A 13098-nucleotide genomic window follows, 5' to 3' on the forward strand; every position below is an offset into this window, starting at 1 on the left:
TACCATATTGACATGAAATGCCATCTCAAGTGTATGGTATGTGATATTTTATAAACAGCCTACATTTGTCTTTTCCCATTTTTATTAAGGTGTTTGTTTCTTTTTCTTGAATTTTACGAGCTCCATATATGATTAACCTCTAGTGAGCTGTTCGGAAACCCAAAGGAACATCATCAAAATACTGTTTTCTACCAACTGGGAACAATTTTGCCTCATGTAGAGAGCCCTTTGCCAGCTTGGGAATTCTGGTTCTATTTCCAAATTTCAGATGTGAAATCAAATTTTTCAGATGGAGTATTCTGGTGAATATGATTGATATTGGTGAAAGTCAGGGAAGAAATCTTCAATATTTTACAATCATGTTTAATTTTTACATGGATAACATTTAGGTCACCCAAATCAGGCTTAGGTAATATAAGTAAGTCTCTTGCAATGAAGAATAGAGTCAATCCATGAAGTCCTACTGAAAGTAAATGTGAATAAAATCAAGAATATGAATGAGCTAGTTTTCTTTCTTTTTCCTTCCTTCCTTTATTTATTTATTGTTTTGGCTATTTATTTATTCATCAGCTCCTGGGGGGTTTCCCCTGGTGGGATTGATCCATACCTAATTAGGGTTCTGGCAGCCATGCAGATCCATGAGGAGGATCTGGCCTTACCTGAGCTCCCCTGGGAGTCTGCTGATGGGTGCATATAGTCCTGGGCCCTGCCGAGTTCTGGAAGTGTCTGCCAGTGGACTGAGATATCCTGGGATGAGCCTCAAATCTGGTGAGGGTCTTCTGGACTCAGGCCTACCCTAGGTAAGGACACCCATGTGGTTGCAATAGGCTGATCTGGACAGAGCCTGAGCTCCAGAAGAGGTCATCCAGTGGCAGGATGCTCCTAGGCTTACCCTGAGCATGAGCTCAGGAGAGTTTGGCCAGGCAGATCAGATCTAGGCATAAGCTCCTGCAGTGGTTGGCTGGTGGGGGAATGGACCTGTGGCCATTCTGTGCCCAGGATTCCACTGCAGGTCATCCTCACAGATCTGGGGTGATCCTGAGCTCCCAAAGATGTCTGGCAATGAGTGGAGGAAGTCCCGGGCTGAGCCAAAGAACCACAGATGTCAGGTGGTAGCAGGTAGAACCAGGGCTTTCCCTGGGGCCTGGCTCCTGGGCAGAGCTTGAGGTCCAGGTGAGGTGTGCAGGTGGTGGGATGGAACCAGTCCTACACTTGCCAAGGTTCCCGTGCAGGTCAGTGAGGCAATCCTGAGCCAAGCCTAAGCTCCACCTGCTATCTAGCAGTGGAGAAATGATCTCAGTCCTACTACTGGACTCCCACAGGTGTACTAGGATAATCTGGGCTGAGCCCAAGCTCCAACTGTAGTCAGCAAGTGAGCAGAGGCAGTTCTGGCCCAGGCCTGAGTCTGGTGTGCATCTGACCATAGATAGAGGTGGTATTGTCCTGAGTCTAAGCTCCAGGGGGATCAGACACTGGTGGGATGGCACTATGTCTATCCATGTGTGGGCTCCCAAGTAGGTGGACTAGGCTGATCGGAGAAGAACCAGAGTCCAGAAAGTGTCTGCCTTTGGGGTGAGGCTGTAGAGCTTGTGGCCTGAGCTCTACCAGGGGCCTACTTGTGGCAGTTGATCCCAGGCCTACCTTGGACCAGGCTCCCACACCTGTCAGCACTGCTGATCTGGGTGGGGTTGAACTTGGGTGACTGATTGTCAGTGGGTAGAGTCATTCATGAGCAGAGCCTGAGCTTTGGTGCCAGTCTCATGATGACTGGATCGACTTGGGCTACCCTGGGCTCTGGCTTTGTCTCCTGCCAGGACACTGAGTTGGATCTGGTTAGAGCTGGAGCTCTGGTGGGATTCTGCAGGTGGCGGGATGGAACTGGGCCTCCCCTTGCACAGGATCCTGCGCAGGTCAGCAAGGCCAATCTTGGCCATGTTTGAGCTCTGCCTGTGGGCAGAGACGGTCCTGTGTCTGGCCTTAGGGCTGCTTGGGGCCTGCTTGTGGCAGTTGGTCCAAGGCCTAACTTGGGGCAGGCTTGCTTGCCTGTCAGAGGGAGATCTGGACTGGGGCTGAACTTTGGTGACTGTCTGACAGTGGACAGTCATTTATGGGAGGAACCTGAGCTCAGGTACCAGTCTGAAGGTGACTTGATGGACTTGGGCTACCCTAGGCTCTGCCTCTGTCTCCTACCATGTTGTCGAGTTGGATCTGGGCAGAGCTGGAGCTCTGGTGGGGGTCTGCAGCTGTCAGGATGGAGCTCAGCCTCCCCTTGCCTGGGCTCTTATGCAGGTCAGCAAGGAAAATATGGGCCATTTATGAGCAGCAGGGGACTGCATGAGGGTGGTGATGGTCCTGGGCCAAGCCTGAGCTCCAGCAGGGCTCAGACAGTAGAGGAATGGAACATTCCTAACCTTTCCCTGGCTCTGCTGCAGATGCTCCAGCTAGACCTGGGCTGGGAATGAGCTCTGGAGAGTGTCTTGCCTGTGGGCAGAGTCGGTCCTGGGCCAAGCCTGAGCAGAGGTGGAGGTCTGGTGGTGGCCATATGTTCCCAGTGTTACCCTGTTCCAGGGCTCCTGTGCACATCTGCAAGGGTTAACTGGTTGGATGCTGAGATACAGCAGGGTGTCAGCTGTTGGCAGGAGGGAACAGGATCTACCCTGTCAGGACTTCTCAGTGGATCAGCAAGGTGGATTGGGGCACAGATGAGCTCTGGCAGAGGTGGGCCTTTGGGTAGAGACTGTCTTGTTTCTGGCCTGAGCTCTGCTCAGAGCCTGCTTGTGGCAGTTGGGTCCAGGCCTACCTTGGGCCAGGTTCCTGCACCTGTCAGCAAGGCTGATCTGGGTGGCTGCCAAAATGACTTTTGGTAGGGTAGGCCTTTGGGCAGAAACTGCTAGTCTCATGGTTACTGGATTGCCTTGGGCTACCCTGGGCTAGGACTTCATCTCCTGCCATATCATGGAGTTGGATCTGGGTAGAGCTGGAGGTCTGGTGGGGTTTTGCATGTGGTGAGATGACATTGGGCCTATCTTTGCCTCTGCCTTCAAGCAGGTCAGCGGGGCCAATCTTGGCCGAATTTGAGCTCCACTTGTTGATCGGAGGTGGTCCCGTGTCTGGCCTGAGCTCTTCTTGGGGCCTGCTTATTTCATCTGGTACCAGGTCTACCTTGGACTAGGCTCCCGTGCCTGTCAGTGAGGCTGATCTTGGTTGGGGCTGAAGTTCTGCAGCTGTCTGTCAGTGGGCAGAGTCGGTCCTGGGCAGAGCCCGAATTCCAATGCAAGCCTCTTGATGACTGGAAGGACAGGGCAATCCTGGACTCTGGTTTTGTCCTGCCAGGTCTTTGAGTTGGATCTGGGCAGAGCTGGAGCTCTGGTGGGGTTCTGCAGGTGACGGGTTGCAACAGGGCCTCCCCTTGCCTGGGCTCCTGTGCAGGGTAGTGAGGCTGATCTGGGACTTGTATATGCTCTGGCAGGGTTCTGCCTGTGGCAGAGTCAGTCCTGTGCCGAGCCTGAGCTCTGGTGGTGGTGTGGCGTTGGACATATGCTCCCAGGGCTACCCTCTTCCCGGGCTCCTGTGCCCATCTACAAGGCTAATCTGGTGGGTGCCTGAGATACAGCAGGGGTCTGCTGGTGGTGGGATGGACCAGGGCCTATTCTGGGCTTCAGCTACCACTCAGGTCGTCGAGGCTGAAATGGGCCAGGATTGGCCACCAGTGAGTGTTTGTTGGTGGGCAGTCTGTCCTGGTCCAAACCTGAGCTCTGGAGGTAGCTGCTGGAGGGTGGAGGCAGTCCTGAGCAGAACCTGAACTTTGGTGCCAGTCTCAAGATGAGTGGATGGACTAGGGCTACCCTGGGCCCCGTCTCCTGCACAGGTCCTCACGGTGACTCTGGACTGGATCTGAGCTCCTGCAGTGGTCTGCTGGTGGGCAGAGGCAGTCATGGCCCGAGGCTCAGCTCTGGGGAGGGTCAGCCAGTGTTGGGATGGACCTGGACCTACCCTTTCCTGGGCTCCATGCAGGTTTGTGAGGCTGATCTGGGCAGAGCCTGAGTTCCAACAGGTGTCTGCCAGTGTGGGGACGTGGTCCTGGGCCAGACTTGAGCTCGGTGCAGGCCTCCCAGTTGAGGGATGGACACTGGCCTACCCTGTGTCTGGCCTCCTGCCCAGGTCAGCGGGGGCAGATCTGGACTGTACATGAGCTCTGGTTGGTGTCTGCAGGTGAGTAGAAGCATTCTGGGCTGGGCCTGAGCATCCCACTGCAGCTCCAGTGCATCTGGGAAGGGCCTGAGCTCCGGTGGGTATCTCTGGACCTTTATTTTATTCATTTGTTCATCGAAGGTACTGAGAGTCAAACCCAGTGCCTCACACGTGGGAGACAAAGGTTCTATCACTGAGTCACAACCTCAGCCCTATTTGCTTCTTGTTGACCTTTAATCATACCATCTTTTTGTTCTATATCATTTTTTTCATGCATGAATTTGAATTTTAATAGATAGCTATTATTTGATATCACCAGCAATGCTTCCCAAGCTGGCCCCAAATCAGACCTTGATCCTCAGCAGGATTACATCCCACACATCCACGTTGCCTCTGGCATAGGTGCGAAAGAGAGATAACTAAGACATGGTCCATGACTCTCAAGTTTTGGGAAAAAATGCTTTGAAGAGGTAAAGGGTAAGGCGACACTTGACAGAGATCTGCAGAATTCAGAGCAGGTATGTTTTTGAATAAGATTTATGTATTGATAGTTTGTTTATTTCCTTTTTGCTGACGTTGATTTATCTGTAATTTGTTTTTCATTTTTCTTTTTGGAACAGGGATCAAACCCATGGCTTTGGGAATGAGAGGCAAGCACTTTGCGGCTTTGCCATTGATCGCTTCCCAGGCCATTCATTCATTGTCAGCGTGGGAATTTGGGGCTGATTCTATGAATGAATCTACTATGAATATTAAAAAGAGACTGACCAATGGCATTAGTATGTGTCCAACCCAATTAGCATAAGTTTGGACCAATAGCATTGGTACTTTTTTCAAGTCCTAATTAGCATAAGTTTGGACCAATAGGATTGGACCAAGTGCTATATAAACCCCTTGGAGGCTGTTCTGAGGAAGAGAAGCTGCGGAGGCCATCCAGGTTGCAGTCGTCGAGTTTCTTCGCTGGAGTTTCTTCGCTGGAGTTTCTTCGCTGGAGCTTCGCCGGGAGCTTCGCCGGGAGTTCCGCCGGGAGTTCCGCCGGGAGCTTCGCCGGGAGCTTCGCCGGGAGCTTCGCAAGCTGCGGAGGCCATCCAGATTGCTGTCGTCGAGCTTCGCCGGGAGCTTCGCCGGGAGCTTCGCCGGGAGCTTCGCCGGGAGCTTCGCCGGGAGCTTCGCCGGGAGCTTCGCCGGGAGCTTCGCCGGGAGCTTCGCCGGGAGCTTCGCCGGGAGCTTCGCCGGGAGCTTCGCCGGGAGCTTCGCCGGGAGCTTCGCCGGCTGCGGAGGCCATCCAGATTGCTGTCGTCGAGTTCCGCCGGAGCTCCGCCGGGAGTTCCAGCCTGCTTTGTTTCCCGGAGATGGTTCGTCGACTTTGTTTTTAGAGACTGCCGAAAGAAGAAGAAATGGTTGAGGATCTGCTGGGGTCTGCTGCAGCCCTGGATGGAATGGCCCGCCATGAAGAGCTAGGACTCCTCTCTGCTGCAGAGGCCTCCCTGCCCCTCGCGGGCAGCCCCCTACCTGCCAGCAGAAGCCACGAAGTTTCGTCCTTGAACTCAGCTTTCAAAGGTATTGTTATATTTTAGATAATTAGTCTAAATATTGAAATTCGTTAATTTTAATTTCTAATAGTGAAAATTATGAGATTTATAAAGAATAGAAAATTATTTCCCACAGTTCTGGAGGTAAGAAGCCAGAAAAAGTGTGTCCCAATAGTTGGGTCGTCATTTGGCAGAAAAGTGGGAGAGACTATACCCACTCTTAAAAGCCCTTTTTCTTTCCATTCATTTGATGTTGATTTGAGTGTTATTAAAATGTTTAAAGGAACCGAGGAAATGTTTCATTTTATTAATTTTCACTTATTTGTTGTTTTAGTTATAAAATCCGTTTTAAAATTTTTTTTTAAGTTGTTAATGGACTGTTTATTTTATTTATATGCGGTACTGAGAATTAAACCCAGTTCCTCAACATACTAGGCAAGTGCTCTACCACTGAGCCACAACCCTGGCCCATAAAACTCATTTTGATATAGTCCATATTTGTATAATTGTACTTTATCTTTTTAGAGTTGCATTCTTAGGATGTACTTGGCGGTGGGATTCACTGTGTTGTTTCCACGTATATACATGGTAAAGCTGTGTCAGAGTCTTTCCACTGTCTTTCCTTTGCTTATGGCCTTTCTTTCCCGCCATTCCCCATCGTCTAATCTACTGTACTTCTGTTCCTATCACCCCTCCTGTTGTGAGATAGCTTCCACATATCAGAGAAAACCTTTGTCCTTTGTTTTTTGTAAACTGCTTTAGCTTCATTAGCATGATTGTCTCCAGGTGAATCCATTTATGGGCAGATACTATAGTCATATATTTTTCTGCAAATTGGCATGTTTTCTTTAATCAACTTTTTAAAAAAGTTGTTCTAATTCTACATGACAATGGAATGCACTTTGACATATTATACGTAAATATAGTATGATTTCTCATGTTTCTGGTTGTGCGGGATGTAGCATCATACTACTCATGTATTTGTATATGTACTTTGGATGATAATGTCTGATTCATTATTCTACTATCCATTCTACCCAATATACTCCTTCCCCTCTCTTCACTCCTCTATGCAATCTAAAGCAACTGTATACTTTCCTACTCCCCCACCTTCTCATACTCTGATTAGCATAAGCATATCAGGGAAAACTTTCAACCTTTTGTTTTTTGGGATGGGCTTATCATTTAGCATGATAAGCTCCATCCATTTACCAGCAAATGTCAAAATTTCATTCTTCTTTAAGGCTGGGTTGTATTCCATCATATATATGTGTGTGTGTGTAAAATTGTTTTTTGTGTGTGTGTTTGTGTGTGTGTGTGTATATATAATATATACACACACACATGTATATCTATACTCATACACACCACATTTTCTTTATTCATTTATCTGTTGAAAGGCACCTAGGTTAGTTCCATAGTTTAGCTGTTATGAGTTGAGCTGCTGTAAACATAAGGTGGCTGTGTCATTGTAATATGTTGATTTTAAGTCGTTTGTGTATAAAATGAGGAAAGGGATAGCTGTGTCAGATATTGGTTCCATTCCACGTTTTCTGAGGAACCTCCATAGTGCTTTCCATAATAGTTGCACCAATTTGCAGTCTCAGAAGCAATGTGTGCATGCACCTTTTCCCCACATTCTCGCCAACATTTATTGTTATTTGATGATTGCATTCTGGATAATCATGTTTGTGACTGGGGTGAGATGAAATCTTTGAGTAGTTTTGATTTGCTTTCCTCTAATGGCTAAACGTTGAACATTTTTTTAATGTATTTGTTGCTTCTTCTGTGAAGTGTCTGTTCAGTTCCTTAGCCCATTTATTGATTTGGTTATTTGTTTGGTTTTTTTTTTTTTTTTTTGGTGTTAAGTGTTTTGAGTTCTGCATATATCCTAGGGATTAATGCTCTGAGGTGCGTGTGGGGAAGATTTTCTCCCATTCTGTAGGCTCTCTTTTCACATTATTGATTGTTTCCTTTGCTGAGAATATGCTTTTTAGTTTGAATCTATCCTGTTTATTAATTCTTGAATTTACTTCTTGGATTATAGGAGTCTCCTTAAGGAAGTCAGGTCTTAGGCTGTCATAGTCAAGATGTGGGCCTACTTTTTCTTCTATTAGGCACAGGTTGTCTTCTGTTCTACTGCCTAAGTTTTGATCCATTTTTAATTGAGTTTTGTGAAGAGTGAGAGAGAGGGCTTTACTTTCTTTTTGTTTTATGTGGCTTTGAAATTTTCCCTGCACCACTTCTTGAATAGACTTTTTAAATTTAATGTATGTTTTTGGTGCCTTTGTCTAGTATGATATAATGGTATTTTGTGAGTTTGTCTCTGTGTCTTCTATTCTGTACCGTTCATTGGTCTCTGTTGTTTTGGTGCCAATGCAATGCTGTTTTTGTTACCGTGGCTCTGTAGTACAGTTTAAGCTATACTATTATGATGTGTCTTACTTCACTCTTCTTGCTTAGTATTGCTTTGGCTATTCTGCATCTCTTATTTTTCCACATGAATTTCATGGTTGCTTTTTCTAGTTCTGTGAAGAATTGTCTTTGGGATTTTGGAATTGAATTAAAATTTATGATCAAGCGAATGAAGTTATTGGTGGTGTTTTTTGCTAGATTGTGAAAACATGAACCTACAAGTTGTATCAATATCTTAGCCAGTGGCGACTGAGCACTTGAAATGTGACGAGTGAAACTGAGGGACTGTGGAATTTTTGTTAAAATTGAAATGAAAAGAAGGATAAATATTTTTCTATGAAACACAGTTTTATTCTGGTAGGACTGCCTTTCTGTCACAGTATGATGCACAGTAAGAATGTACTGTTAGAATGAACAACATCTCAATAGTTTCCAGAGTTGTTACATGTTGAAACGACACTATTTTGGTGTTAAATAAAATGGACTGTTAAGTTGATGTCACCTGTTTCTTTTAATTTTGTTACTATGACTAGGGAATTTAGATATTCTGTAAATACACATGTGTGTGTTTGTTAGAGAAATTACTAAAACTATAGTACAATGATATAACTAAAAAGCCAAATAAAGGAGATAAATTGGAGTACTAAAAAGTATCCATTTTGTCTAAAATAACCAGGAAGAAGGAGGCAGCAAAGGAACAGATGGATAAACGGAGTAAATGAGAACCTAAATACCAATCCTAGACTTAAACGTGACCTACCCAATAACCAGCTTAGATATAAGTGAACAAAAGTGAGACCTAACTGAATGCCATCCACAAGAGTGATGGTCTAAGTGCAAAGACCCAGACTGAGGGTGAAGGGCAGAAGACACACCAGGTTGAGAGTCCCTTGCAGAGCTGCAGGTCTCCAGAACCAGCAGATGAAATAGATCTTGAGGGAAAGCAATATTACCAGAGGTGAAGAAGGGTACTGCAGTGTAGGCTGTCAGGAAAATACAAGTCTAATATGTGTAGATGCTTCAAATGCATAAAGCCAAAAAGGGCACAGCAAAGTGATACACAGAAAAATCTAGAACAATACTGGGGTTATTTATCATTGTCTTCTCTATTATTAATAGAAAAAAGTAGAGTAATTCAACTTCACAAATAGAGTAATTCAACTTCACAAACAGTAATAAAAGTAACAGAGGAGGAGGAAGGATGGAGCTTGCAGATCAGGATATTCTCAAAGGTCATTGGCTGTTCTTGTTTAACAACTCCAAGGAGCTATTCTGTTAGGGTGATATAAGTTTCCTGTTCTGTGCCTGGCATCCAGAAGCCACCCACCTGCACCTGAGGCATAACTACTAGCTCCATAAACACTGGCTGACTGAATGGCAAATCAGTAGTCAAGGGGGTCAGTTTTTGATTCCTGTGATTTCTTACGTTAGCAGCCTTGGAAATGGGAGTAAGTCTGCCCAGGTCTCCCATTTATATATGTAAGTTTGCATATATAAATGTAGGTTGAGCAAATAAATTAATGACTAAATGAGTGGATAATGTTGCATTAGTATGTTAATCGCTGTCTTCTTCACCTACTTTTTAGATCTATTCATTGGCCAAGAAGCCTCATCTTGTCTAAGGATTTTGAGGGGCCTCCTGAAAGTGCATTCCAAGCACTTGCTGGGAGCCATCTACTGCCTGTGTACACTAACTGGTTTAATACCTGCAACAAATTTGTGGGTTTGATTCTAAATTACTCCCATGTTACAGATAAGGAAATGGGATACATAAAAGTAGATTAACAGAGGATATACAGCTAATAAGGTGTAGAAGAAGACCCTGATCTGAGCTCTTAACTACTCACTGTGCCATACATCCAAGCCGGTCATAGATTAGAAGAATAGCTAGCTAGATGGAGGGCTGGAATTAGGTAGAAGTCAGTGTTCTGGGCCATGTGTCATAGATATGGAGGCCTTATGGGCTGTGCCAAGGGGTTTGTCCTTACCTGAGGCAAACAGAAAATTAAAGGGCTTAAAGCAGGGTATTAAGTTCACAGATGGACATGTTTAAGCAGTCACAGTGGTGACCTGTAGAAAGTGAGCTGGAAGCATGTAGGTGGGAAGCAGGAGGACCCATTAGGAAGTTCTCACAATGGTCCAAGGAAGGGGTCATGGTGACCTGGTTTAGGGGGTAGTGGTGGTGATAGACAGGCAGCATGGATTTAAGGTAGAATCAATGGGACTCAGTGACTTTCTTCAATGAAGAAAGGAAATATAAAGATGTCAAAGTTGATTCCCAGATTCCTGCTTGGGAAGGCAGAAGAAGATGATGTCATTTAGAAGGATTAATTAATTGATCAGTTAAATCTAGAATTTGACTTTGCAGATAGATTAGTTAACTAATTCATGCATGTAAGCTCTTTTTTATTTACAAGGATCCTTATTGCAATATTGTTTATAGTGGGATAAGAAATAATATAGTGCAGGGTATTGCACAACCCCAGGGGCTACCTTTCGGAGAATGTGATATGGGAGTCTCCCTGAATCTGTGTGACTGGTAGGTATTAAATTACTAACTTCCAGTAAGTCCAAGCAATGGAATATAATGCAGCAATTCAGGATTAAGACATAAGAGAGTCTTTATGAGTTGATAGATTGCCAAGATACATTGTTACACAAAAAGAAAAAGAAAAAGGATGCTTATTTTATTATAAAATCTGTTTGTACACACATATATTCTTGTAAATGCATTACATATTTCTGAAAAGACACATAAAACTTTGTAACAGAGCTGCCCCTGGGGTGAAGAATTAGAAGATGATCGTAGTAAAGAAAGTTCTTTATTTTACTGTGTAATATTTAATTGTCATGAATTAACTACTAAAATGATAATTCAAAAATATAGAAACATGATAATGCAGCAACAATGAAATGATTAGGAAAATATGAATAAAGCAAACATGATATTAATTTATACTCACCTTTCCATTTAAATACCTCTGAAACAATAAAAATTTAAACCATAATAATAATAAGTCCCAGGGCAAAATTAAATATTGTGTAGTAAATGTGGGATACAAAATAGTGTATGGGGGAAGGATAAGATATATGAATCTTATTAAATAGAAGATAGAAAAATTATAAGACAAATTTTTACATATAAAATGTTTGTAACAATTGTGAATGCAATTAATTGCCTGTAGGGTTAAATATACACAGACAGGATCAAGATTTGCAAGAATAGAAAAAACTGCATTTAAAAAATATTCATCACAGAAACTTTAGATATCTAATAATTTTGCCCCAAATTCCACTTTGCTAATTAAGGACTCAAGGTTCTCTCAAGTGTGAAAAGCCTTAAGATTAATGAATTTTAGATTGCACTTCCAGTTCTAAGATAATATTAGTTGTTTAAAATGTGCTGGGGGCTCAGGGTCCTGCAGGTAGGTGTCATAACTTCTAGCATAACTCTCTTTATTAGGCCACGTGAGAATCCTCTATGAAATGAAAGCACCGTATTAACAGGAAGAATAAAGTGGGGCAGGACCAGGATTTTAGATTGGGTTTGCCATCTGGGCCTTTTTAGATTCTCACACTGTAAGCAATCATGGTCTTCTGGGAAGAGACAGGCTTCCCCAGTCCTTGTTGATCTGCGCATCCAACAACAGCAACAAAACCAAAAGCAAACAAACACTTCAGGATCAGTTTGGTGACTCTTTTCAGAAATTTCCTGGGTCCTGAGTGAGCTTACAATTGAAGATGTTAGGGTTGAATAATGAAATTCACTATGGGCATTACAGAGATGTTACAAATCCTTAAAATAAGTCTTAGTATAAGGAATGACAAAATGAAGGCAAATTACAATGAAGGAACACTTTTTATCCGGTTCTCTTCCCATCCCTAGTAGACCAGTACTGTGAACCATTGAAAGTTAAGGTGTATATAAAATTAAAATATTGTCTTCTCTGATTAACATTCCTCTCTGACCACCTCCTCAGAGACAAAATTCCTCCGTGTGACGGCCTCTTCTGAGGATCATCACAGATAGTCTGTGAATACTGCACAGAAGAGTCCACATGAAATTAGGGCATTTCTTCTTGTCCAGGCAACGAGCCCAAACAGATGTCTCAACTTCTCAGTCTCTTTTCTGATTCTAGTTGTGAGAGTCTTTTTTCTTCAAATCTCTTGATCTTTGAACTCTTGCCCCCTGAATCAGCCAGAATATGAAGTTAGGTGATATGAGAAGAAACAGTGGACACGTTTCCTGGAAGACAAAATGGCAGGCCAGGCCTTGCCCATTTCTTGTGAAGCCCAAATTGACCCTATCTCTACTTGTGCAGGAGATTTACATTACCCTTAACCCTCTAAGGGTGAATGACATGTAATTCTCCAGTTTAAAACCCACTAACCTCTTTTAGGTCAGAACCCTTTAAGCTGTCTTCCATGTTTGCTATTTCTATAAGCCCATGCAATGTGGGGGACAATACTTGACTTTGAAGGTGACTTGGGAAAATCTGATTTGCATTCTATTTGTCTTATTAAATGTATGAGCTTGAGCCTATTTCAAGACTTTGTAAACCTTAGTTTCTGGATGAGTTCACTGGGGATAAGATCTACCACCTCCAGGCTGTGGTGGGGGTTGTGTGAGTTTATCCATGTAAAATATTTGGCTTGGGGTTGGCATTTGTGGAATGTTCATCTGTTCTTTTGGATGCTTCCTGCCCCACCAGGCCCTCGTGTTTCTGAGATGTGTTGTGCAGACGGCCCACATCAGAATTTCCTGTGGAGTGTTTTGAAAAGGTGAATTTGCAGAGATGCTGGACCAGAATTCCATCCCCATCCCCCAAGCTGGGAATCTTTGTGATTAACAAGCTCCCCAGGTGACTTAATAGAATGAAATTTGGGGACCATGGTGCTGAAGAGTGGTACTTTTCCAAACAGCCTCTCTGAATTCTATTTAGGGGCTTCACTTAAACAC

The 13098-nt window shown here is 44.1% G+C and overlaps 1 protein-coding gene and 1 pseudogene across 2 annotated transcripts in view; both read left to right on the forward strand.

Moving 5' to 3' along the window:
* Positions 1 to 13098, forward strand: part of LOC308655900 (transcription factor JunD-like) — a 315440-nt pseudogene that overhangs the window by 112142 nt on the left and 190200 nt on the right. The gene's annotated exons all lie outside the window — the stretch shown is intronic.
* The window catches only part of LOC308656749 (putative E3 ubiquitin-protein ligase IRF2BPL), a gene marked incomplete at its 5' end in the record, with an annotated part of 134050 nt that continues 125569 nt past the window's right edge, over positions 4618 to 13098 (forward strand). Inside the window, 3 exon segments of the mRNA XM_081308126.1 lie at positions 4618 to 4661; positions 5107 to 5314; positions 5568 to 5751. Of these exon segments, the coding sequence (XP_081164252.1) occupies positions 4618 to 4661; positions 5107 to 5314; positions 5568 to 5751 (436 nt within the window).

Source organism: Spermophilus citellus, assembly GCF_964194105.1.
Source record: "Spermophilus citellus genome assembly, chromosome: 9".
Taxonomy (NCBI): domain Eukaryota; kingdom Metazoa; phylum Chordata; class Mammalia; order Rodentia; family Sciuridae; genus Spermophilus; species Spermophilus citellus.